The 27,235-nt window shown below is 40.5% G+C and overlaps 1 protein-coding gene and 2 long non-coding RNA genes across 4 annotated transcripts; 1 reads left to right on the top strand and 2 right to left on the bottom strand.

Moving 5' to 3' along the window:
* The first annotated feature begins 159 nt into the window (after positions 1 to 159).
* AKAP8 (A-kinase anchoring protein 8) lies at positions 160 to 26,984 on the top strand. 2 transcript variants are annotated; one of them, XR_013541967.1, is made up of 15 exons: positions 160 to 370; positions 5,725 to 5,763; positions 6,281 to 6,313; positions 8,996 to 9,284; positions 10,261 to 10,774; positions 11,196 to 11,340; positions 11,955 to 12,001; positions 13,670 to 13,706; positions 14,471 to 14,564; positions 18,465 to 18,606; positions 18,990 to 19,083; positions 19,942 to 20,072; positions 21,894 to 21,989; positions 23,320 to 23,511; positions 24,999 to 26,984. XR_013541967.1 is itself a non-coding variant. In XM_020796304.3 (14 exons), exons 1-14 carry the CDS (start codon positions 355 to 357, stop codon positions 25,443 to 25,445), a joined length of 2,124 nt encoding a protein of 707 aa, XP_020651963.3. In that variant the 5' UTR covers positions 160 to 354; the 3' UTR covers positions 25,446 to 26,984. The 2 variants fall into 2 exon arrangements, 1 of the variants encoding a protein (XP_020651963.3); XM_020796304.3 differs by lacking the exon at positions 23,320 to 23,511.
* Positions 5,471 to 8,183, bottom strand: LOC144586891 (uncharacterized). Its single transcript, XR_013541971.1, has 2 exons — positions 8,058 to 8,183; positions 5,471 to 5,651 (listed from the first exon to the last, which is right to left on the bottom strand). It is a non-coding gene; the product is annotated as an uncharacterized LOC144586891 (long non-coding RNA).
* LOC144586890 (uncharacterized) lies at positions 14,150 to 21,543 on the bottom strand. The gene is made up of 4 exons (XR_013541969.1): positions 21,424 to 21,543; positions 16,263 to 16,336; positions 15,737 to 15,799; positions 14,150 to 14,375 (listed from the first exon to the last, which is right to left on the bottom strand). It is a non-coding gene; the product is annotated as an uncharacterized LOC144586890 (long non-coding RNA).
* Positions 26,985 to 27,235: the final 251 nt, after the last annotated feature.

The following is a 27,235-nucleotide window of genomic DNA, read 5'->3' as shown; positions in this document are numbered from 1 at the left end:
TGCCCGGAATCTCCAACCGACCTGAGAACCGCAACGCGCTCCCACGAGCCAGGCCACCCATCGGCCAAGAGAGACCACCTTCTTTTTGTCCCCCCCAGCAATCCCCGCCACGCACGCGCGCACGCTCACCCGCTCCTCCCCGCGTCTACCTCCGAAGCCAATGAAAGCGGACTTGGCGGGGGAAGGCGCGAGGAATACTTATTCGTGGACATTCGACGGGCGGGGCTTCGAGGTTACAGCCCATAGAAACGCGCTCGTTGACAGCAGCAGCCAATCGGCGGCGGTTTACGACTCTGACGCCGTCAGGTTATAAGATTACCGTGCGTGGTGGCTGCTTGACGGCGAGGGCGAACCATGGATCAGGGTTATGGTGAGTGTTTGTGGCGAGCGCACCGGGTGCAACGCGAGCCCCTGAAAGTGTGGGGGAGGCTTCGGGCCCGTTACAAGGGCCGCGTCTGGTTTACAGAGTTGCAGAACCAAGTTTTCGTTGCCTTCCTCGTTCTCTTTGGAGCGATTAGCTGCGTTGATTGGACATTGTGCTTGTCTTTCACTGCATTTCGCCTGGTGATTGGAAGAGTGGCTTGGCCGGGGCGGGGCAGGTCATTTAATACCCTAGACCTGCGAGAAAGGCGGGACTAGGGCTTATTTCCAAAGACGACACAAAATGGCGTCGAGAGGGCCCCTTTACTCACGATGAGGGCGCTCCTCCTCCTCGTTCTCCTGCGGGGGGTGGGTGGGAGTGCTTGTCCCTGAGGGGAGAGCCTCGCAGCTCACGGTGCGCCAGGCCTCGAGTCTTGCGGCTTCCTAGTCTCCTAGGTTGTGGAGCTACGTATAGGGTCTTACCCTCGGCTGGGTTTTCAAGCATCATTTCTGTCCCTACCTTCGTAGTAAAAGCTCCTGGTCCTCTTGCCGTTTTGCGACAGATACTGTTGCAAATGGACCTTTCGTTCCTGGGGGCCTTGAAAACCCGTTAAAATGTCTGAAGGCCATCCTTCTCATTAAAAAAATGTGAGACGGAAGTCGGGGTGTATGTGTGGGGAAAGAAGTAGCCCCAATATTTTTCTCTCTCCAGAGTTGCTCATGTTTTGATACGGTGCCTTCAGTTCTCAGCCCTCCAAGAGGCAATGGTTGTAGTAGCGTCCTTGAAAATGTCGTCATGCAAAGCGGTTCTGTTTCGATAGAAGTCAGCACTGAATTTGTTTAAACCAATAATGTACCATTGTACCCAGGCCTTTAAATTAGTTAGATAATCTCTGGTACACATACAGTATTTATTTTCTGCCCTGTCTTTCCTCCTGTAGAAGGACCAATGGGAGGCTTACAAATGACCTCAACATTAAAACAGCTACAAATACAATAAATGGCACTGTTAAGAACAAACATGTTCATTGTCAAAAATATTGACTGTAATTTAAAAATTACCCTGTTTTCCCGAAAATAAGACCTAATCTGAAAATAAGTCATGGTATGATTGTTCAGGATGCTCATAATATAAGCCCTACCACAAAAATAAGCCCCAGTTAGGTGATATTTCATCCTCCACCATTGTGGAGCAACCAGGACATGACTGTATTTGAATAAATGCAGATTGTTGTACATGAAAAAAAATACAGTAAAGCCTACCTCAAGAGAAAGCCTGAGGGGTCTCTTGTGGAAGGGAGTTCCATAGCATAGGTCAGCCAGCCAGTGAAAAGGCTCTCTCCCATGTCCTGATTGATTGTGGCACTAAGAGAAAGGAGTGCTCCAAATATCTTAAAGTCTGACAGGGTTGAGAAGGGGATATTGATTTCTCAGATAGGTTGGCTCCAAATCATTTAGAGCTTTATACATCAATACTTTGAATTGTGTTCAGAAATGTCCTGGTAACCAGTTAGGCTGTCACAACAAGGCGTTTCTGGCTTTCCCTGTAATTAACTCTGGTCATGAGTCTTTCTGCAGTATCCTGGTCCTGCTGAAGTTTCTCAATTTTTTTTTTAAACAGCAGTACAGTACGTAGGAGTAATTCAGGTAAGATGCAACTAAAGAATGTGTCACCATGACCAGAACATGGCCCTGTTTTATAAAAGTGTTCCTGACACTTGAGTTGTGGTAGTGCATGGAATACAGTAGATTATTTCAGCATAGCAATAACATACTCTATGAAATTCCAAATGTCTAGATGTTTATCAGGTTGAAGCCAGCTGCACTCATTCCTGGAGAGGTCTGATCCACAGTGACACATTCCTTGGTTACATCCCAGGTGGATTACTATAACAGTTATTTTAATGGCACATACTCGGGAATATGTCAGCCCAGCTATCTTTGGTAGAGTAAGATGTAGTCCTGAAAGCTTACGCCATGATGAAATGTGCTTAAGTGGTACATGACTTCTTATTTTTATAGCTAGAAAGAATTTAGGCAGTTTTGTGATTTGAAAAACACTGGTCATTTTCACTCATGTGCTGATTTTGTTAATTTCTTTGTCACATAACTTTTGATGACGTAAAAATCATGGCAGTTTCTCTGTGGTGTAATACAGGGCTGGACATGTGCTAGATTGTGTTCTCCTGGAATACCTTGTAATGATCAGTAGTTAAATTGGCAAGAGTTTGATATCATCTTAATAGCAGCAAGAAATGCTAGCTAATTAGAGTTTCTGGAGACTTTTATTTAAAAGACAACTTTGACTTAGTGAGCCTTTTCAGAATTTTCTTTGTACAGTAGAGAGAAATTAGAACTGTTTCACCATTCCTTTCCTCTATGGCTTGAACTGTGCAGCCTGCCCAAGGCCCCACAGGCTGGCTCTGAATCTGCTGGATCATTTAGCAGGTTTTTTCAAGCAGTTTTATGAAACAAATATTTCAGAGTGTTTGACCCTGTTTAGTCAACTATCTGTAAGCTCAACTCATGCTCTTCTTGGCTTACTATAGTTAGGGAGAGATGCCTGTCTGGGTCCCAGGAGGATGTAAATTCCTTTAAAAAGGGTGGTGTCAAAAGAAATAACAAGCTTATTGAGCCTGAAGTATCCTAATCTGGACAGTGTGAGGCGCTGCAGTCAGTTGCTAACATCATACTTCTGGATTTTGTGCTTAAGTAAGTTGTTGATGGCCAGCTTCAGAAACTCTTAGCTGAAGTTGATTTTCTCCATACATTTTAATCAGGAATTGGACCAAGTTTTGGAACTGAAACTGTTTTTGTTTCCTAGTATGATTATCTTTGCTGAGAGAAGAAAAAGTGAAATATGACGTTTGATTATTTTGGAATTCTTAGTAGCTTTCTATAAATATCAACAAAGATGTTTCTGGATAGCTGGTCTGAGTTGGGTGTTGGATGGTTGTTAGGAAGAGCATTTTTCATAACCAGGTGGTTTCCCAGTTATTTTGTGTTCTCCTCAGAAAGGCTGGAACCTGTTTCTGCTTGCTATAACGTCAGTTGAATACCTTTTTTGTTTTCATATGCCTTTTACAGTGGACCCTTGACTTACAGACTTTTTGAGTTAGACTTCTCTGGCCGCAAAATTTAGGTTTGACTTGCAGACTGAGATTTGACTTACAGACCAGAAAAAACCCAAAATGGAACAAAAACGGCCTGTTACGGGATTAATCGGTTTTCAATGCACTGTAGGAGACTTGACTTACAGACTTTTTGACTTGAGAACCGCCTTCCAATACGGATTAAGTTCTCAAGTCAAGACCCCACTGTAATTTTAAAGCTGGCTGGATAGCTCATTGAATTATGTATCCAGCTGCATAGCTAGAGGTTGGGAGTTGAATACTGTACTTCATTGTGCATCCCAGAAGAGCCAGTCTCTGTGGCCTTGGGCAAGCTTAGTCCCAGGGGGCCCTGAGAAACACTTCTGAGTATTGTCTACCTAGAAATCCCTGAAAAGGGTTACTGTAAGTCAGAATTGAGTTGCCAGCAGAGTTATTATTTAACTTTAAATCTTGCATTCTCTTAGGTACCTGTACTGTATATGGTATCACAACTGTGAAATTTCTGGTGCTTCTTGGAGTTTTATAGTTGCTTTATCCTCTGCTAATGGTTTTAATGCTACATTTAAATTTCAGGATTTTATTCTTTAAGCTGCCTGACAATCTTAATTAATAGGCAGCACATAGATGTTGTTAATTACAAATTATATAGCCAGAAGTACACAATATGAGTTACTTTAAAGAAAATATCAAGCAGAACATAGAATGTTGCTTTAATGTTATATGTATTTGAATTCAAAACTATAAAAATAAAAAGTATTGTGTGCTTTCAATTTAACCTACAGCAACCTTTCTCATGGTTTTCTATATAAAGTACTCAGAAGTAGTTTAACCAGTATTTTAAATATTTCCAGGCATGTATTCCATTACCCACATTCTCCTTTATATTCTAAAAAGAATTTAAAATGTTTGCTAATATTGATATGCTAAAGAATTGAGTATCAATAAATACCTACTTCCTGGATGTAAATTGTTTTCTGTCCATGTGTGGAAGAAGAGGAAGATAAAACCTTCTGTTTCTGTTTCCAGTCTTTGTATACTCAGCAGAAGTAGAGAATAAACACTCTATATAAGTAGTCATACAAATATTCTCAGTCATATGTTCAGTCCCTGTGTTTGTGGTCTCCTCTTACATTGATTGAAGATTGGAGGTCAGCAGGTGTGCAGTGGTTGGAGAAGGAGGACCAAGACATGCAGTCAGTTTTCCACACACATATATACATGCTGATGAAACATAAGAAGGCGGTATTTACCTTTAAAAGTTAATTACAATTTTGGAACTTCACAGTCATTGATGAATTTCTAAACTTACATTATTGCATAAAATTATTTTTTTCTTGAAAAATATAGTGAGCTTTTTTTACTGTATGTAGTTTGTCAACCAATTTTCACTCCTTCTGAAAACATAAAAGAAAATGTAGACTGAAATAGACATGTTTGGAAATATTTTCACAGTATTATCACTGCCTGAGAGAGAACCGCAAATAGCTGTACTGTTAATATATGATGTAATAGAATGCAATCTGATCATCCACACACAGAATGTGCCATAGAAAATGTTAGTCTGCAGGTGAAAGAACAACAATTGGAGCCTTCGAGAATAAATTAGAGAAGTTACCTAGCCTGTAAAATTGACTTTCTGTCTCAAAAAACAACAACCCAACAACATTTGATAACAAGGGAAAGTTTTTTTTTTTTAAAAAAAAACTTGCTCCTGATGAGATTTGTTAGTCTTGCTTATATTCTGTTTCCATCTGTCCTTCATGAGTAATGTGGAGCTCCGAACCAATGTAATTACAAAAGTCAGGACTAGGCTTGATGTGTGCATAGGCTTATGGAAAGATTTAATTGTTGGTTTGTTTTTTCTTTCTGAGGCACCTCATCAGTAATGGTGTTTTTTTTTTTACCTTAAGAAGATACTTACAACAGACTTAACAGACAGTTGCCACATTGGGAAGAAATATCTACATCAGTTGTGGAAAATGTTTGCCTCTCCAGCCATGTATACTGCAGCTAGGGCTGGTGAGAGTTGTTGTAGTGGAAGCTCACAAAAAACATCTGGAGGGCCAGGGGTTTTCCACATGCTTTGAATGGCTGAAGAGATTGTGCTATAACAGTAGTTACAGTCATTTAAACTTGAGCAGGAAGAAAATTCCTGTTCCTTCTAGAGATAGAAGAGATCTAGAGAAACAAAACAAAGTCATTTGTGGAGTTTTTGTATGAGTTAATGAGCCATTAAATATTTGTCTTACAGGTTATGGTGCCTGGGGCAATGAGACTACTAGTACTCAAGGTAAGTCATGATCCAGTGTAATAAAAAAAATAGAACAAGAAAAAGAGGCTGTGTATTATAATATGAAAAATGGCATATTTACAGTTAACAATATTAAAAATGAATCACAAAAACCTATTTAACTGCACATTTTTTCTTACTGAGTAGATTATGAAGGGTCATTTTTAAAACTTAGACTTATTACTTAATAAATTACAGCTTCAGAAATCTTTTATATGCTGTATATGTCAAATTTGTAAAATTAACATGTCAGTAAATCGTAACTTTGACTTGTGTAAAATAAAGTACTTTAATTATTTCTTGCTAATTGCAATTTTACCTCATTAACATGCTGCTTATGTCCTATTGTTTTCTTTGTGGAAGAACTTGTCTGATAGTTACACAGATCTTAATCCATCTTCAGATAGTTTCTGATTAATCAGACATGTGTAATATAATTTGTCCAAAATAATAACCTCACATCATCGTAAAATTATATTGATTGATATGCTTAATTTGTGTTTCTGTGTTCTACAAGGTGCTTATGCTGCAAACCCAGCAAGCTGGCAAGGTATGTATTTAGATTGTACTTGCTTCATCTAGGGTCTTTCTCTCCCCCCCCCATATTATTTTGGGCATCCTGTCAGTTTACCCATAAGAGAGAATTAATAACGGTATTGCAGCTATATAAAATGGTGCTTGAATTCATATAATAACTTCTGTTGCTGCACTTGGTCCTACACAGGATCACTTGGTAAACTAGAGAAGAGGTGTCAGCTTGGGGAAACCCAAAGGTCTGCAGAAGTAACAAAAAACCAAAAATAAACTTGGGGAAAAGAACATAAAGAGAAGAGATAACCTTCCCTAAACAGAGACCGACTTAGGACTTTACATGCACAGTAGTAGCCACAGAACATAGAGAGCAAAGTGGGCCAGAAAATTTGGGAGAGAGGAAGATGTGATGGGAGTGACTAATAAAGAGGATGTGTGGCAGTGGAAGCCTGGCAGGTTTCAGAACAGTGCTGGTTTGCTAGCAGGTAGAGTGTGGGGGGTGAGTAAAAGAAGGGAAGAAGTTTAGAGCAGGGGTCATCAACCCCCAGCCCGGGGCTGGTCCGTGGGCTTGCTGGAACTGGGCCGCAGATATGGATCTCCGCCCCCTGCACAGATGTGCGGTGGGCGTGTCACGGAACAAGGAAGTAGGTCAACTGAAGCCTTTATGTTACACACTCCCGCGCCAAGAATTTAAAGGTAATGATGTTATGCCATGGCCAGTGACATAACAGCATGGCAAATTTCCGAGTGAGAATCCCATTTTTGTTAATCCTGGCCCCATCAAGGGAAGAGTGTCTTGACTGATCATGACGTCAGGAGGCGGCTTGAGAAGGAAATTTGACGCAGAAGTACTCTCTCCCATCCCCCCGTCCCATGTTTTATGACAGTGCTTATTGATGCCATGGAACCTCTTGGCCGCATTTCGGTGGTTGCGTGACGTAAAGGGTGCAGTGTTACACCGCTCGAGCTGCGAGGCATTATGGGGGGGGCACATTTGAAAACTGGTTGTTTCCCTGCCCCTCTCCCTTCCTGTTTCCTTTGGCAGTTCTGGTAAAATGGCACCTTAAATAACAGGGTAGGCTAAGATAGGACGGGGTAAAAGCGGCCCTCGGAAGTTGGGGTGGGGGACCGATAGTGAGGGTGCACCTTTTCCCCTCTGCCAGTGCCAGGATGGGGAGCTTGGATCAGAAGTCTCCCAATGTCCTCCTGCAGAACCTGTGCTGCCGCATCCTGGGGAAAGGCGAAGGTAATGCCAGGGATCGCCTCCCCAGAGCCTGCAAGGAAGGGCTGCTTGGCTACCAAGCAAAGGTCTGGAGAGAAGAGGCAGGGGGGAGGGTTGGAGGAAGGGCTGCTTTGCTGCTGCCGGAGCCATGTTGCTCTCTGGGCGAAGCACCCACCCACCTTCCCAGCAGCAAGGTTGGTTGGTTGGTTGATTGGTCGTGAGACTAGAAATTTGTTTTAAGATGTTTTCAGACATGATAGTGAAAGCCATAAAAGATAGTGGAGAAATCCAAGACTGTGCTATAACTGTAACAGTGGCGGTGGGGGAAGGAACATATAGAGCAAAATTTGAGAAAGGCATGAAGCAGTTACAGTGGACCCTTGACCTACGGAATTAATCCATATTGGAACGGTTTTCATAGTTCAAAAAGTCTGTAGGTCGAAAATGCATTTCCCATAGAAATGCATTGAAAACCATTTAATCCATAACTGGCCCAAGAAACCCCCCCCCCACACAAAAATTTAAAATTAATAAAACTTACCTTTCTGAAGCCTTCCTACCCCCTTCTGGTCTGTAGGTTGATTCTCCAGCCACAAGTCGATTGGAAATCTTGTGGCTGGAGAAGTCCGGACCTCGAAAAGTACGCATGTCTGCTGTATCAGGTGAGAGGAGGAAATTTTGTGGAAGGATCAAGGTGAAGGGTGGTTGGAATGAAAGAAATTAGGAATAAAAGAGAGATGGGGAGCTATGGAAGTGTGGAACTAGTAAAACTAATTACATATCTCAACTATCTTGAAAGCTTTATTAGGGTTGCTATAAGTCAGTTCTGATTTGATGATACAGAATAACAGAGCTAGGCAGCATTTTAGCCTGTTGAGAAAGCACACTTCCAACTTTGTGAGGCAGCACCCCATACTGCTTGTCCACAGAGGGAGAACTTTCTCCCATCAATCCCACAGCCTTTGGTAATAAGTATTTCAGGGCAACATTAAAACATTACCCTATGATGCAATGGCTGAAATCCTGTTGCTTAGTGTTGTAAGTTCATGTCTAGAGTAGTCCCATTGAATCAGTGGAGATTTGGTGAGTGAACTTCTGTGTAAGTTCCATTGATTCAGTGGGCATACTCCAGTTGCAATTTACTGTGCTAAGCAACAGGATTTCAGCTTGTGTGATGTAGTGCTTTGGTATAATTTGTGTTCTGCCCTTTGTTCAGGTAGTATAGGGTAGGTTAAAGAGAATTAAGACAGGATTGAAAAGTCTGAAAGCTCAGTCTCGTGGACTGATGCAACCCAGAGTGGATATATTACTGAAGCAATACAGCTTTACAACATTGAACAGTGGTGACACAATAAGTTCACATCTCTGACAGGTGTACAATTTTTCTGTTTGGTGGTGATTTCCATAGAATTAGGTATAAGTTTGGGAACTTGAAGTCTTGGCATTTTTGTTGACTGTACTGCTTTTTCTGTTTCCCAGGATATGAAGGCTATGATTATTACAGTGCCCAAACCAACGACTCCTCTGTAACTGCTGCATACAACTATGATGCTGCTGCTGTTGCAACAACTACCTGGAACACTTCTAAAACTGCTGATATGACAATGAGTGCCGATATGGGCACTGGTATGCCTGTTGTAAATTATAATACTGGGGCAGTGGGCTCAGAAAACAATGACTCTATCATAGCAAAAATAAACCAGCGGCTGGATATGCTATCAAAGGAAAGCAGTGGCACTGCTGGGGAAGGCGTGGAAGATCAAGGAAGGTGACTGCATTTTTCTTTGTTTCTTAAACAAAGCTGTGTTTCATGTTCAAGTGAACTTGAATTCAAGAACTTACAGAACAACATTCTTTGACTGTACATAATATTTCCTATTATTTTGATACTCCTATACGCTTGTTTTAGATGGCATGTCTTTGATGCAAAGATTTAAAAAAAGCTGTTTGAGGGAATATTTGTTGCCTAATCTTGTTGTAGGCCACAGCAGTAACTCAGATTCCAAAATGAGATTTCACTTGGTGTTCTTCCATGTCTGTAAGCCACGTGGTCCTGGTTGATCCAGCCATTTCGTATTTTTGTTCTGTTCTTCATGAACCTCAGGAATTTGTTACATGATTTTCACAACTGTTTAAATTACATTGTGCAATTTAGGAAGGAGGGCTGCCTGATAGACTTAGGAGAATTGTTTCCATCTGATTGTCATTTCCTGTTCCTGCCCCAGTTCTAGTTGGGAGCTTTCTTTCTGAAAAGGAAGCTTGAGTGGCGCTTAGTCCACCTAAGTCTCAGCACCTTCTAATTCAGGCCTTTCTCCCAGGAGCATCACATTCAGATATTTGTAAGGTACATGTAAGGTGGGTAGCATTCCAGGAATGGAGAATGCCATTTATAGTCCAGCAAATGTGAAAATCCCATCCTTTGTAGTTTGTTACTTCTAGTAGAGTGAATATACGAAGCTGCCTCACCTAGCTCTGCTTAGTCCAGTGTTGTTTCTTCTGACTAGCAACAGCTTTCTAGGCTTGGGGACAGCTCCCTTCCCAGCCCTATCAACTGAGATAATTTTCAACCAAAATGCTAGGTATTGGGACCTTCTGCATGAAAAACATGTATGCTGTCACTGGACAATGAACTAAAGAAGTAAATAAACTGTGACACCTAAAGTGTGCGTCAGTGTGTAGCTGTGTTAAGTCTACCAGCCAAGCCTTCTATAAATACTGACTCAGTTCCTTTGCTTTTGATGCAGCTCTTTCAGATTTGAGTCTTTTGAGTCCTATGACTCTAGAGCCTCGGTGCCTGATCATGACCTGTACAGAACCAGCTATGACTATAATGAAGTTGGATCAGATCAGAATGATTCTTTTGGAAGCCACTATGATGGTACTGGTAACCAGAGAGATCAGCCCTGCAACAGAGGAAACAACTATGGCTTTGTTAGAGGGAGGGTCCAGAATCGAGGGCATCTAAACACTTTCAGTCGTGATCGCTTCAGGCCATCAAGTACAGAACAGCTGTCTACACGATGGAATGAGATGAATTACATGGGCGGGAGGAATATGGGGGGGCCTGGCCATAACAGGCTTCCATCACTATTTTCCCAAGCACTCACCCCTGAGTATAGAGATTATGGTGATTATGGAGAGTATGGAGACTTCGGCAACTACGGGGATTATGATTATGGCATGATGGGAATGCCTGGAACAGGAATGGGAAGATTTCCTGGGAACATGCCCTTTGGCTTTGGGAGGTCTCGTGGCAGAGTAAGTTTAACATGCTAACATTAGGAAATGTAATGTTTATATCTGCTTCAATAGTTCCTCTTTGTATATAAGATTGCTTTTGTTATTAACAAAAATGAAGATGGTGTCATTGCCATGTAGATTGTTGTTAAGATATTTTTTACTTTGTGTTGCAGGAAGTGGGAAGTAATTTTGACAGGAATAGGGTTCTTTAGATATTTCAGTCTCACTGGAGCTGAGACTAGTGTTATGCAAGGATGTTTTACTTTGAGACAAGGAAGTATTGGTGCTACTTTAGCAATACTTTGATTTAAAGAGATGGTATCATACATATGCTTTTGTGGAAGAGGACAGATGTAGTAGGAAATTGTGAAACACTCTAAGGTAGTTACATGACACTGATAAACTAGCCAAGAATTTTTTGTTCAATATATGTTTCTAGCCAAAGAGGAGAGCATTCCGTGGTCGTCTCGGTGGTCGTTCAGATAATGAAGGTGGATTGCGTAAACGCAAACAGTTCCATGGTGGGGATGAACCAGACAGCAAACAGCCAAAGACTGAAAGTGAAAGAGATGACTCAGACAATGGTAACAGTCTAATTTTGCCTTGAGCCTTTTAATAGAGACTCTCATGTTGTCTTCTTTTCTTCAGTATAAGGCAGAACTAGGTACACTTTGGTCTTATAAACATTGCTGCACTGCCACCCCAACCAATTAACGCTTGCTAGAGGTGATAGAAGTTGTAATCCAGCAACATTTGGAGAATGATGGTGCCAGCTTTTGTCATAAGGCTTTTGATCACTTCATATAATATGCCATTGTAAAATCCTAATGTTATTGAAATACTGTGGTGAAATTCAGTACTTTTACAGTAGTTTCATTTTACTACAGAAATGAGTACCATGAATCCCTTTAGTAAAAGAGGAAGCAGTCAGGAAAATTAAATCCATCAAAATGTTTTCAGTTCTTCATCACGATCTCTGGCTCACACAGTTATGTTTGCATCTGTGCAGAGTGAGTTCTTGGAACACTTTAGAGCTGAGCAGCCCCTCTTCTCTTTCCAATGTATTTTCATTTATCAGTATCTGGGAACAGTCTTAGAATTTAAATGTTGCTTTTTCTCTATTATGAAACAGTACTGCTGTTTAAGACTGTACAGAAAGGAAGTGCTTTTCACACAGTATGTCTTATGCATTTGACAGATGATGGAGAAGGAGAGAATAAATCAGGAGATGAAAGAGATAAAGGTGTAAGTAGCTTTCCCCAATGATTTTAAATAACATAATTTTGCAAATGTATCTGGTGTTTCCTTACTGGGTGCATTTACAGTGGCTCCACCTAAGATTAAAAATAGATTGTATTATAAACTGGTTCCTTTCTCCCTATTCAAGTTAGGGTCCAGAATTTTTTTAATCTGCTATAAAAGAACTTTGTTTCCTCAAGCCATAATAAAGTATACATGGGCATTTCTCTGATACTGATTGAAATCTAGTAATAAGTTACAATTAGAGGAAGCTTATTAAATAAGTGAAATGTACATAGGTGTTAATGGATCACACCCCCCATTAGTTCAGTGGGTCAACTCTAGTTGTGACTGACTTCAACCAGTGTTTCAAGAACTTTAAAGCACTGAGGATGAAAGGGGAAAATCAGACTTAAAAGGAGAAAAAATATTCTAATTTTATCTTGTAATGCAGTCCAATTTCAAGGACAGTGTGGTCATATAGCTAAAAAGGAATAATTATCGGGGTTAGTCCAACAAGGCATGTAAGAAAATGAGAGTCGGTGTAGCAATAGAGAAAATCATACGTAGGCTTCTACCGTGTTTCCCCGAAAATAAGACAGGGTCTTAATTTTTGCTCAAAAAAAACCATTAGGCTTATTTTCAGGGGATGTTTTATTTTTTCATGTACAACAATCTACATTTTTTCAAATACAGTCATGTCATCTTCATCTGGTGGCTGCACAATGGTGGAGGGTAGGATTTCACTTAACTGGGGCTTATTTTGGGGGTAGGGCTTATATTACGAACATCCTGAAAAATCATACTAGGGCTTATTTTCAGGTTAGGTCTTATTTTCAGGGAAACAGGGTAAGTGATCTTCCACACACATGAAACTATGCTCTTTCTAAGCACTAATGTAATCTATAGTCAATATATCTTTGGATCAGTCTTTCTCATGTCTCAAGCCAATAAAAAAATTGTACTGTTGCAGGAATGTCTAATTTAAACACATCATTGCCCTGATCCAATGTTATATATGCTCTAAAGTGGATTTGAAAAGGACATACAAGAATCCTAAAGTTTCCCCCTGGAAATTCTGGCGTTACCATGAAAACATCTGACCTGGCTTTCAGATTCATGAAATAATGGCTTTGTTCTTGCCTTGTATTTGTTACAATTTTGAAATATCTCCTGGAAGGAATCTGCCTTCATTCAAATATGAAATGTTATATTTTAAAGAAACTTAAGTCCTTTGGTGTCTGCTCTAAATAAATATCTCATATTATGTCTAGGCATGAATTTATATCACAAACATAGCAATAATACTTTAGAAGACAGTATTCCCAGTGCTATCTTGAGATCCAGATTTCCAAAATCTGTTAGTTAAAACAATGAATTTTTTTATTATTAACTAGAGATGGGTTAACTAGAGAGGAGGGGGGAGGATGAGCCTTGCTGCCAGATTGAAGAGTAGCTTGCAGACCGTGAGCTCCAGAGTGATAGGGAGGGAGCGCAGAGCCCCTGGCAGCAGAGGAAGGGTGAGTGGACAGTCTGGCTCCAGGGAGCTGGACCCTCGTTATGTCTACCTGTGCAATCTCTATTATTGACATAGTTATATAATACATTTTGTGTGAAACATTTTAGAAATGGAAGAATTAATGGCATTGTGTGGTTTCCCCCTTCTTTTTTAAGGAGCACAAGAAAGGGAGTGAAGCTTTCAAGGGGAAAGGTAGGGTGAAATTCATTCACTAGGCCTGTATTCAGTTCATTCAAATACAAATTAACTCATAATATCTACAGTGACTGTCTATAATATCTAAAGTTAATGTTTGGATTAGTATTACAGCATTTGCAAACCACCTTCTAAGAGTGATTATTCATAATATAAACAACAGAGCGATATTCCTTATGTCAACAACTAATTGCGGTGGTCTGTTCCTTGGGAGCCATGTATTAAAGACAAAATATTTAATGCGAGAGAATGTAAAAACTGCCTTCTGAATGAGACCATAAAATGTCAGCAGTGACCAACCTGATTTTTCTGGGAACCCACAAATTGTGTTTGAAGGACGGAAAAAAAATTCTGCTTGCAACATTTTGTAATTAAATTGAATATCACTCATCTGTTGCTTGTCATTTTATTGCCCATTAAGAAACTTATATAATGTGTGCTTTTTATTATTACACTGAAGTAGCTTAGGCCTGTTCTTAGGTGATTCAAACATGGCAGTGTCCACTTAGATGTTACTCGAACATGATTTTACTAAGTTATACTTCACATATACAAGTAACACACTATTTTGGGGGTTATTTTTTGTCAATATTGGGATGTTTGGATGTACTTGGGCTGAAATAGTTTCTTAATGTTACAGTTGTCATCTGAGATCTATAGTTGGTCCTGAATGAAATAGATCAAAAAAAAGAAGAAATGGTGAATTAAAAGTGAAAAGATTATTATTAAATTAATATCTTGCTTTAAACAACTTTTTGTAGCAACTGGTGATGGTTGTGAGAACGAGGATGAAGAGACAAAACGAAGAGAGAAACAGAGACAAAGGGATCGAATGCGTGACCGTGCTGTGGACAGGTAATTAAGCAGATCAAAGCCCATTTGCGACAGTTTTATGCACTCCAGTTCTCGTTTCTTGAATAACAGACATGTAGTCATTGAATACACAGCTTAGTTAATGGAAGATGTCCACTGTATCTTCAGTTTTGTTCATTCAATTTAGTAAGGCATGATGTATCTTTATTTTATTATTCTCTCAAATCTAAAACAATGTGCAAAATCCAGTATAAATTTTTGTGGCAGGAACTGATGATGTTATCAGCTTCCACTGGTAAAACTTAATTTATATGAATAAAACTTTCCTATCCCCCGGTATTAGGTTCTAAGGCTCCCTAGGGATCTCTTGTGCCATAGGGAGCCTCAAAATAACAGTGGAAAAACAGCAGGGAGAAAGGTGGGTTGTGTGAATACATGCTCCCTGTGTGTTTCTTCTGCATTTCATTAAGATATCTCTTTTTTCCCATTTTTATTATTGCCACTTACTGGAAAATATGTAACGTTGTCCTGAGTGTTACTGGTTAGTTATGCTGTTATAAGTGCAATAGTATAAATTGCAATAAAGAATTACTGCTGCCTGTATCCGTTATTGTGGAATGTTGTTATTCCTTTGTTTTATGGCAGTGCATTTACATCACAGTAAGTAACAAATAAGATTCTGGCTTTTTAAAAGATGTAGAACTGGAAGTATGAAGTACCATTTAGTAAGACAGAGAGGTCATCTCAAAGGTCTTTGCACACCTGTGCTGCTTGCTGTAGAGGGGTGAAGAATTCCTCCCAGCAGCTGGTGCCTGAGTCATGGCGACAGTCTCCCAGCCCTCAGTGTGCTGCTGCCATGGGCACCTCCTGGGCTTCCAGCACCTCCCAGTCTACCACATCAGCCCAGCAGCCTTCCTCCTTTTCAAACTCACTCTTGTCCTTATATTTCCAGGCCCCCACGCTTACCTGCACACCTTCTATGGCACAGTCTGCCTTTCTACCCCAGTCTACAGGCAAGCTGCAGGCCTGGAGGCTCACACTTGCTCATGAGGACATGAAAGGCCTGCACTCCCCAGCGGAGTCGAAGCTACTGGGCTCACAATTTAATAATACAGTGGTGCCTCGCTTAACGGCGATAATCCATTCCAGGAAAATGGCCATTAAGCGAAAACATCGTAAAGCGAAAACAAAAAGCCCATGGGCTTAAAACTCACCATCCAGTGAAGATCCTCCATACGGTGGCCATTTTAGCTGCCTGTATAGCGAGGAATCTGTCCCTAAACACAGCGGAGAGCCATTTTATTTACCCGGCGACCATTTTGAAACCGCTGATCAGCTGTTGAAAAATAATCGTTTTGCGAAGAATTGGTTCCTGAAGCAGGGAACCGATCATCGCAAAGCGAAATCCCCCCATTTAGACCATCGTTTTGCAATCGCAATTGTGATCACAAAAAGATCGTCATAAAGCGGATTCGTCGTAATGCGGGGCTATCGTAAAGCAAGGCACCACTGTACATAATTATGGGAGGCTAGAAATCTGTCTCCTTGGTAACATTTGAGAAGGGGGGAAATGTCAATATACTTTGAGTTTGTTTTATTTCTTGGGTTGTGGAGACAACTCTCCATTCATGTCTTCCCCCCCAAAAAAGCCCTCTCAGTGATGAACCCCTCCCCCTTAAGCTCAAAGAAAGACCTCTCCCACAGTCCCCTGTGCCCCATTCCCTGGTTTTCCTCCCTTACCTTTGACCCCCTCTTTCCTTCCTCCTCCATGACTCAGGCAGGCCCGAAAGCATCTTCTTGCCCAAGTCCCACACCTGGAAAAGGGGGAGACTCAGGCAGAGCGAAAGATGTCGCTGCTGTGGTAACAGCAGCTTTTTATTTCTGCCACTATCTTGGGTGTCAGCATTCCTGGCATGTATCACATGCTCATCTCATTTAGGCCTCTTTGAGCTGTGCTAACGCTTGGGTCCAAAGGGCTGATGTCAGTCCTCCAAAGGTATTCAAAGGCATTCAAAAGAAATTTAGACAGCCACCCGGCAGATATCTTTTGATTTGTGTTCCTGCATTGAGCAGGGAGTTGGATTCAATAGCCCTATAGGCCCCTTCCAACTTCATGATTCTGTGAACAAGAACGGTTCTTTTGTAGGTAAATCCACCCAAAGGGGTACAGAAATAACTAACAACACTAGGTTGCCTGCAGTTTTGGTTCAGATTAAAGTTATCTATCTGTGGGCAAAGAGAATTAAACTAAAACAGCATTGTTTATACTATATGTAATAGATACCATAATTGCAACTTAAAATAACTGTGTCCACCTCCAAGAAAACACTTCGCAACCCCCATGGTCTAATAGGAGTAAAGCCAGCCAGGCAAGTGACAGATTTTGCACTCTGCTTCTGGCCTGGCCAGTTCTACCACCTGAACAACTTTGTGTACCATATTATTTTATTACAGTTCTGTAAAAGAATTATTGTTTGTGGATATCGCAACAAAAACTGAACTTTGATATTGCCATACATATTTTTGTTTCTAAGGACTTTAAACCTTTAAAACATTGACTGGATGAGATTCTTCAGGATGTCAAAGTTTCGACCTTCCTCTTTATTTATGGGATAGCAAGAACAATGGTGGTGTGTTAGGGTTAGTTAAGCAAGTGATAGAACGAGGTTATGATTTTTTGGCTGGAATCCTGTTGCAAAAGTTACGACCATACAACTGTGATGACATCATGAGCTGCAGCCACATTGTGCCCATTCCAGGGAAATTAAAAGGTCCGCCCCTCCTCCAGATTCTGGGAATATACAGTGCTGCCTTGCTTAACGGGTGACGAAACCACATAGTAATTTTTTGCGATCGCAAAAGCGATCACATTGCGATGTTTTAAATGGGGTTTTTTCGCTTTGCGATGATCGGTTCCCTGTTTCGCTTAGCAATGATTTTTTAACAGCTGATTGGCGGTTCCAAAATGGCCGCCAGGTAAAAAAATGGCCGCCCGCTGTGTGTAGGGATGGATTCCTTGCTTAAGAAGCAGCGAAAATGGCCGCCGTATGGAGGATCTTCGCTTTAAGGTGAGTTTTAAGCCCATAGGAACGCATTAAACAGGTTTTACTGCGTTTCTATGGGCTTTTTAAAATCGCATAGCGACGAAATCGCTTAGCAGCGATTTTTGCTGCACAGATTAACATCCCTATGTGAGGCACCACTGTATGTAGATTCCCTTCATCCCGGGGAAGTTTTCAGGAGCTGCAGAATGAGAGAGGAAACTCTTTCATGTCTGAAAATCACCATTGCTGATTGCACCAGCAGGCTTGGGACCACCAGCAGCAGTTTGGAGTCATTAGAAAGTTCCCTAGCCTATTCTACAGCTCCTAAAGGCATGCCCAAGATGAAGAGGATCCCTAGGGACCCCCAGAACGTGGAGGGATATGGGAAGCTTATAGTTCCTCCCAAATGTCTGCAGTCTGTGACAGTTCCACAATAGGATTCCGACCACTTACTCATGCTTACTCATGCTTTTAAAAACTTAATGTAGTCTATTGCTTCTTCAAGAAATTCTTTTATCTTCGCTGATCTAGGCAGAGTCAAGCTGAGAGAATTTTACAAACTAGTGTACCATGTTGCTGTACTGTGAAAACTTACTATGTCAATAAGCTTTGTTTTTTGTTTATTGTATTTTAAAGTACCAACAAGAGAACATAGAAGTCTTACTAGCCTTCAAATCAAAATAGACTGTAGCTACAATTTGGGAATATAGCAAAGATTGTGAGTTTTAGTGTAATAAATAGTGCTGGATTGGAGTGACATAGACATTTAGAATTTAGTTCATCATTTCCTAGGTTATGGCAGTACAACAAAGTCAATAATACTTTTGCAAAGAGTTGAATTTTGTAAATTATTTCAGAGTTGCATGTAATATATATAAAAACAACCGTCTTCCTTCAGAATCCAATTTGCTTGCTCTGTGTGCAAGTTCAGAAGCTTTGATGAAGAAGAAATGGAGAAGCATCTGCACAGCAAATTTCACAAAGAGGTCTTACGATACATTGGGACTAAGCTTCCGGACAAGACTGTAGAGTTCCTACAGGTACATAATTTTAAAACTCCTAGTTGTGTGAAATGGAACAACCACTGGACAGTCAAATAAATGGCTTCACCATTTAGTGGTGGGGATTATTTGTTGCCTAAAATGTTGTCAGTGGTAAATTGTTGCTAGATCATTTGTAACATGCTTCGTGATTGTGAAAAGCAGTTGCCATATGACAGCACTCTTTTTTTCATGTGTTTTGTGCTTTATGCTTTTCCATAGAGGAAAATGAATTTCCGGTGGCATATGTGAAAGTATTCATACCTTTAAGAAGGAAATGTTACTGATTCATGAACTTGAGTGAGCAGTATGTCGTGTAGCTTTTCCATTCATATTTGTGGAAGTCATATGTAATAACTTGGTATTTTCTTCTTAATTCCCAGAAGTATATTGTGAACAGAAATAAGAAAATAGGGAAACGCAGACAAGAACTAACAGAGAAAGAAGGCTCAAAACCAAAACCAGACCCTTTTAAGGGTAAGTGAAATATTATTTAGATAAGCCTGGACGTTGTTACTTCATTACTTACCATCTAGAATAGTGGTTCCCAGCCTTGGGTAAACCAGGTATTCTTGAACTGCAATTCTCAGAAGTCTTCACCACCAACTGTGCTGGCCAGGGTTTCTGGGAGTTGCAGTCCAAGAACACTTGGATTACCCAAGGTTAGGAACCACAGATATAGAACATTGGTTCCTAAATGGAAAACTCACAAAAGCATGTGCAAATCTTAAAACAAGATTTAGCAAGATATGGATTATCATCAAGGAGGTAGAAGGCATTAATGATTGTGCTGTGAGGACAGAAAAACAGGTAACACTTATTGGTACTTCAGTCTTTTTCTTCACAACCCTAGTGCATGCTTTTTTTAAATTTATATAAATTGAAACTAGAACTTTAAAAGACAGTGATTAGGCTATGGTAGGGTGAAACTGCAAGATTTGCTTATTCCAGAGACCTAGAGTTAATTTTGACATAAAGATAGGAGTGCAGGAAATTAACAAGATCATGAGAGACTTGCTTCACAAAGACTTCCTTTAAGTACTTTGAAAGAATCCTTACATCCAACTTTTTCATAAAGGTTTCAAGGTTGGAGGAAAGATATGCACAGGAAATTTTATGTTACAGCGCCGTTATCATGATGTTAGCTTTCCATATATCTGAGTCATATTACCCTAGAATATTGTGTGGTGGTGTTAATATCATAATGTTGTGACTGGTGATGTCTTAGATGTTTCTGTTTAAAACAGTTAATGTTGCCAGTTGGTAGAAATGTTGTTAGAACTATTTGTATTCCCCATTTGTGGGCAATATCTAGTTCATGTTGCACTTTTTCAGGAATTGGCCAGGAACATTTTTTTAAAAAGATAGAAGCAGCTCATTGCATGGCTTGTGACATGCTAATTCCTGCACAGCAGCATCTTCTTCAGAGGCACTTGCAATCTGTTGATCACAACAGGAATCGCAGGGTAAGCAATATTTGTACTTCCTCAAATTATCCTAATTAATTACTTTGAAAGATAAGTTTCAGAATGCAGCCCAGCGCATGCTTTTCAAATTAGTTCCTGCTAATTTATTCCTCAACAAGTGAATGCAGGCTTGCAATCTTGCTCACTACTTCTTTGGATTGATATTCCAAACTTGACCCTTAATCCAGTTTGGGATTTAAAGCTTCAGGTTGCTGTAAATCCTAAACTGTTTGTGAAGTAGAATACTTTATTCAGTCGAGTAGTTATTTCACTGTATGGTAAGATCAACTATGTGTGATGCCCTGCCCAGAAGGCAGTCTGCTTCAAGTGGCAGGAAGTTTCTGTGTCTTCTTAAAAATAAAATGTACAAGTAACCTGCCTGTCATTGCTGTTCAAGTGCAAAAATAGCAACTGTAATGTGGCTGGGAGAAAAATCAGATCTAACATATTTATAATGTATGTTGCACGAAAGACAAGTTAAACTACATTGTGTGAAAGTAGGAAATTATTCTTATGTAAAGAGTTGTCTTCCTTAAAAATTTTTTATTTAAAATATTTTTCCTTGAAAAGGACCCAGGGCAACTTACACAATGAAAGACAATATTTAAAGTTGAAAATGAGTATACAGTCGTGGTTAGCATCATTAAAAAACAATATTTAGAACTACAAACATGAATAAAGAGACATCTTACATCATTAACAGGCAATAGTAAAGCAAAGATCATTAAGTGTTAGATATGGGGGTATTTGTATATGAATATGAATATTCCCACATAGGTGTCGTTAATGAAGGTCCGGTCCACTCACCGGTCCATTCACGGATGGCACAATTCTACGAATGGCTCTGCAGCACGCAATCCGCTTGCTGCTCTTCAACCTTGCAGTGAGGCTTGTCCTTCCACCTCGTGCCAGGAGTGGCGAGCGGATCATGTGCTGCGGAGCCATTCGTAGAATCGCTCCATCCACAGCGGATCGGTGAGTGGACCATCCAGGCCCATGGGGTTGGACCCTCATTAACGCCACTTGTGCAGAGATAATACGAATACCCCCATCTCTATTAAGTATAGTTTTTTTTTTAAATGCCACTCTGAGAAATGGAAAACAAGTACAATCCAGTCAGAGCAGTAATGTATAGCTATCTATCTAGAAATCACACACAGTTAAGCTAGTTACTATATAATCTATATAAGTGTATTTAGGAAAGGAACAACTATTAAATATAATTCTTGTTTGTATTTAATAGTTGTTAACTGACTGTTGGAATAAGGTCAGTTTGTTTAGCTGATAGTGAAGCAAGCTCACTTTGATGATAGAAACACCTAAAAAGAAATATTTTACTTCATATACATACCAGTTTCCTGTATTCATCTATAAAAGCTTGGTCCATTTTTTATTATTTTAGTTTGGATCCAGAGTTGACCTTCCATGAGCAAAATACATGCTTTTGTTGAATAAACCTCTGAAATACATAAAGGCTCCTGTTAGAGAAAGAGGGAAAGCAGTTTCAGTTAGTTGCCCTCTGACACACCCACCCTAGCAGCTGCTCAAACAGATTTTGGGGTATACAGATAACTGCAGAGGGAAGGAGTCATCATCGGGAATCTTCTACCCTACCTCTTTCTAAAGCAGGAGATCCAATGGGTAGAGAACTCACATGAATATTAATTATAGCCCATGTGATATAAGGGTGCCTAGGCAAAAGCTTCATCAAATAGTCTTTAGCAATACATTTTTTCCTGTATCTTCTGATACACTTTCCAACATCTTTGAAGTAGCCCCTCCTTCAAGTCAGTAAACACTGTTCTTATATGTTTTTTGTAGATGGCAGCTGACCATTTCAAGAAGGCTAGTTTCCATGTAGCTAAAAGTGTCCTGAATAGCAAGCACATTGTGAAAATGCTGGAAAAGTATCTCAAGGTAAGTAAACAGGATATTCATTGTTCAGTCATAATTTTCTCTTAAAGCAAAGGAACATGAGCTCCAGCTTGGTCTTAATGGAGCAGTCCATTAGAATTGCATTGTGTGCTGCATATGCCAGTCATAAAATGGAGGGAAACAGAGTTGCTTCTTTTCTTTCTTAGGCATACTTTGAACCTAGAATAGTTTCTGTTACTTCCAGTAGTTTCCCTCCCCCCCCCCAGATGTGTTGGATATTCACACTAGCAGCAACTAGCCTGCATATAAGATATCTCTAGCTGTTAATGGGGAGCAGCCAAAGACACTCAAATGGAAGTCTGACAAATTGACAAAAGAGATGCTGCTGTTCTTTGGACTAACATCTGACAAAAAGTATAAACAGCTTTGCGCTGAAGGGAGCATTGGGCCCAACGCAAGCATTATTTGCAGAATTATCTGGTTTGGTAATAAAGTGTGGCGTTCCCTACCCACAGCATGGGGGTGCACTTCATTTTGAGTGAAAATATAGGCTTTGCTTTGATTTTGATAGCAAGTTAACAGTGCTGACTGGAACACAATTTCCAAGTCAGTGTATTTGTTGCTCGTCTCTTTTTCCCTTGCGGAAGAAGACTGACATCAGCTGATGTCAACTGTTCCAGACAATGCATGACTGAGAGCTGAAAAGATAGCATGGTTTCCAAATCAAGGGATGAGAAGCCCCTAATGGGAACAGCATCTGTCCAAATGGGCATTTAAGGTCCCGCGTGGACACGACTGCTTGTCTGTCAAGGGTTTGCCTGTGTAGGACACATGGCCATGGGTGAGGTTCACTTCTGGAATGTAACCATCTGACCAGGTGAAGATGAAAAGGAGTAAGTTAGGCTGCTACTGTGTCCTGGGTATCCAGAGCAACCCAAGCTTCAGTGGGACTCTCTTGTGGCAAACGTAATTAATGAGGAGCATATCATGCCTTTGCCATCTTTATTACATGTCTCCCCAGCCCATTCATCTGGCAACACTTTGGTCTTATCCAGACTGACCATATGCAAACTGTCCAGTCTTTCCTAGGCAACATTAGCAAAACTGAGACTCCGCTCTCTGGGCCTAGTGAAAGAGCCTTTGAGCTGATAACATCAGCCTGTTGTTGGCATTGATTACCTGTACACTGAGGCTGTCTTCCCTTTGCGGCCTCTCATACACGTTGAACAGGAGGGGTGACAGAAAAAAACCCTGCGGTAGCTCACATGAGAGAGCCCTTGGGGCAGATGAGCAGTTGCCCAATGCCACCCTCTGGGATCTCTCGGAGGCAAAAATGGAACTACTCAAGCGCAACTCCGTCTACCCCTGCTAGGGTCCGCAGGTGCCTCAGCATCACCTCATGATCAACAGTATCAAAGGCTGCCTACAGGTCTAACAGAATCAGCATGGACACCTGACCTTTGTCCATCATCAGGAGGAGATCTTCGACCCACCCAGCAGTCTCCGTACCATACCCAGGTGCAAAATCAAGCTGAAAGGGGTGAAGGAAATCTGAGGATTCCAGGTAATGCCAGAGCTGCCCCATCAAAAATCTTCTCAGCACCTTGCCCAAGAAAGGAGGGCTGAAGGGAGGCTGAGTCTGTTGGCATCAAGAGATAGTTCTTGAACATTGCTCTGATGCTTCCTCCCATAATGTATGGTGGCATCTTGCCTTCCTGAGGAAGCCTATGACAGTCTCTCACAAACTGGGGACTCAGAATTACTCCCCACCCTTTATTTAAGCTGGCGATTGATGGACAAATCCCAATCGCAGGGTAGAGCCCGTGGAGCTCTGTGAAACTGAAAACCTAAGTGAAACTGATTGGCTGATTTTCAGCCAGAGAAAATAACACCATTTGTTGTTTTTCACCTGCATGGGTCTTTCATGGAGGCAGTTAGTCTGGTCTAAATTTGATCTAGTTAGGCCATAAAACAGAAATACTATGTTGTTGGGAGCGGAAATCTCTAACTGAAATATCAGCCCAGTTTTCATGTGAGTGGCCCCATGGACACAGATGAAGGAGGACCTGCTCTCCTGTGCTTCCTGTGTGTAGGAGTTCAGGAATTGTCACTTGCATTTGCACTAGATCTCTGCCCCTTGAATGCTGCCTTCTTCCCTTGTATACCTGTTGCAGGTCAATCATATACATGAGGGATCTGCAAGAGGAAGGAAATAATTTTAAGCTTTGTATTCCAGGACAGGACAGGTAGTGGTTTTGAGAACTGGTGAAGCAATAGTGTACATTTTCTTTTTTGTATGATGTTTTCTTTAGTAAAGAACAGAAATTTTAGTCAGAGGCAAGGCAACAGCACTGTCCTCATTGTTGTCAGTAGTGAACCCTGACCATAGTCGTAAGATTACCCTAACTTCTGTAAGAGTGATTCCTAGTATAATCCTCATGTACTTTTATTGGACACAAACAGTGTTCTGCTTATTAAAATTACTAAAATGTGAGTAGCAATCATTAACTTATAGCCATTTGTCAGCATCTGGCCTTTGCACTTGAAATAGTGATAGGACAGCTGAATATGTCTTAGTTGCAGCAATCACTAGTCATTTCATAAATGTGTTTTTCGCTTGCCGCTACACTGAGTGTTCAAAAGTAAGTTTAAAAAATGAGCAGCCTTCAGAGATCATAGTAGTGCATTTTTGCTTCAGGGCTTGCCACTTTCCTATTTTAGCATTGCCTCTCTCTGATGCTACAGTGAACACTTGGCAAATTTCATTCCACTTGTACTCTTTTGAAGTGGAGACTGCCAGTTTTTAAATAGTTCCATAGAAGTGAAGATTCTGGCAGGCATAAGTAAAGCAGTTTACTAAAAATGTAGTCTGTTCAGTGTATGTAGCTTGAGGCAAAGGAGAGGTTTGTGCTAATCTGCTTTGAAACAAGAGTTCTCAGTTTTCAATTACACAGTTGCAAACTTCTGCATTCTAGGTATGAAGCACTCTAAAAGAGGTCCAGATAATGCTACAGCAAGCATTGATAATGCTATGCTTCCTCCTTTTATCAGGGTGATGACCCATTCACAGATGAAAGCACTGAACAAGATGTTGATGACTCTGAGGCCTTGGAGGCGGCAGATGGTGAAAGGGCTGCAGAAGGTACTGCTATAGAGAACATTGAGAATGAGATCAAAACCCCTGAAGTTGATGAAATTGCTAAGTTGGAAGGGGATAAGGGAGCTTGCCCCACTGAAGATTGTTCTAAAGATGAACCTATAGAGAAACACCAGCAGATACAAGAGGCACAAGAGCAGGCACAAGGAACAACTAAAGAACTAGCTATGCCTGATCAGGGAATCTTTGAAGAGAGAGCAGTGGAAGGCCAAGTGGAAGTCCAGCAGCCTGTGGAGAAAGGAGAGAACTCTTCCGAAATGGCAGCAGTTGAAAACAGTGATGTCCAGGAGGAACCGATTGTGGTAGCAAGTTCAGAGCTGCCACAGAGAGTGGCCATATGAATGATTGTAAGAAGATGGTTTGTTCTGCTTACATGTACAGTATTTCCCCATCCCTCCCAAATCTTATGTCAGTGCAGTACATGCGTGTACATTGCTGGAGTGCTGCCAGTTTTGGCCATTTTGCTGGAAGGTATTCAGTTTGTTTGTATTGAAGCAGTCTTGTGCTTTATTGCTGTGTAGAAAATGGAAATAGAAAAGTCTTTTTTCATTTGTAGGGTTAGAGAGTTCAGAAAACTAACTTGATACCTCCTTGCATTTTAGAATAAGTAGCACTGTTTGAAGATCAAAATGGTTGATCCTTCAACTCTTATCAGTTATTCAATTTTCCAATTGTGAAGGAATCCGATTTCATTTGGAAATTATATCAACTTTCTTGTTAATTAGAAAGTACATAATTATGTTTTTATGCTTTCCTATCCGATTACTCAGTTGAGTTCTAGAAAAAGGACTTACTGCCATGAGGACTGTTAATTTCATTTATCCAGTTTGCAGTATTGCATGAAAAATGGCATCTCTGATGATGATTTTATGCACCAAATTGATTGCGTGATATTTATGTGGTGCAGTGTTTTAGATTTTTCTTGTAGTAAGCTGCAGCTTGTACATTATGCTAGTAGAGAAGCATAGCCTAATGATGAAAGTTATGCCGACACTGAAAAGCATTCTTACTCCCCATGATTCACAGAATAGATTGCCAAATACAACCTTGGAAGAATTTCCCAAATAAGAGTTGATTTGTTAGTGTTATGACTAATGCTTATAGCATAAAATTTTAAAGTGGAATGAATATTTTAATCTTATTTTGAATGATTGTAGTCCTTTGTTGTATGTGGCATTTAAATAAATTTCCCAATCTGAAAACAATTATCTTGTTAATTTAGTGGGCAGAAAAATATGTGGTGTATACATTGTCACATCATTGCTGAAGACAGAAACGCTTTCCAATACGTAAGATCCACAATCATAGCTGCAAGAGAAATTATTTGTTACACAGAGATTCTGCTGATTATGAAAAAGATAAATTTTAACTACAGCTTACAGTGGTGCCTCGCATAACGAGCACACCGTTTAACAACGAATCCCCATAGCGATCTATTTTTTGTGATCGGTAATGCAATCGCATTGCGATGTTTTGAATGGGAAAACATCACATTGCGATGATCGGTAAGCGTTTCGCTTACTGATCTTCGCATTGCGATGTTTTTAGAACAGCTGATTGGTGGTTCCAAAATGGCTGCCAGGTGCCCAAAATGGCCGGCGCAAGCATTTTCACGCGGTTTCCTCGCTTACCGAGGCAGCGAAAATGGCAGTGCTATGGAGGATCTTCGCTGAACAGTGAGTTTTTGCCCCATAGGAACGCATTAAACAAAGTTTAATATGTTCCTATGGGGTTTTTAGTTCCGTTTAGCGATGTTTCCAGATAGCGACGAGTAATCCGGAACGGATTAACGTTGCTATGCGGGGCACCAGCGTATTTCTTTCTCAAATGTTTTGTATTTCTGGCTGGCATTTATAAGAAATAAATTGGTCTTTAAAATAGTCCTGACATTTTATTGTACTTAATTGCCTGGTATAACTTACTGTATTGTTTTGGAGAATGGGCTTTAAACTGAAATGTTGGTATTGGACTGGATTGGGCAAATAAAAAGAGAGATGTCCAGAAAGAGTTACTGAGTGGTAGTAATAGGCTGAGATGACAGTCAATCTATGTTAGACGGATCACCCATTCATGTTGCATTATGATCAGACAAACATGTTTGGAATCACCAGTAAAGAGTGCAGCATTAAAT

The sequence above is a fragment of the Pogona vitticeps genome, chromosome 2, assembly GCF_051106095.1.
Source record: "Pogona vitticeps strain Pit_001003342236 chromosome 2, PviZW2.1, whole genome shotgun sequence".
NCBI lineage: Eukaryota > Metazoa > Chordata > Lepidosauria > Squamata > Agamidae > Pogona > Pogona vitticeps.
This window is presented reverse-complemented; position numbering and strand designations above follow the sequence as displayed.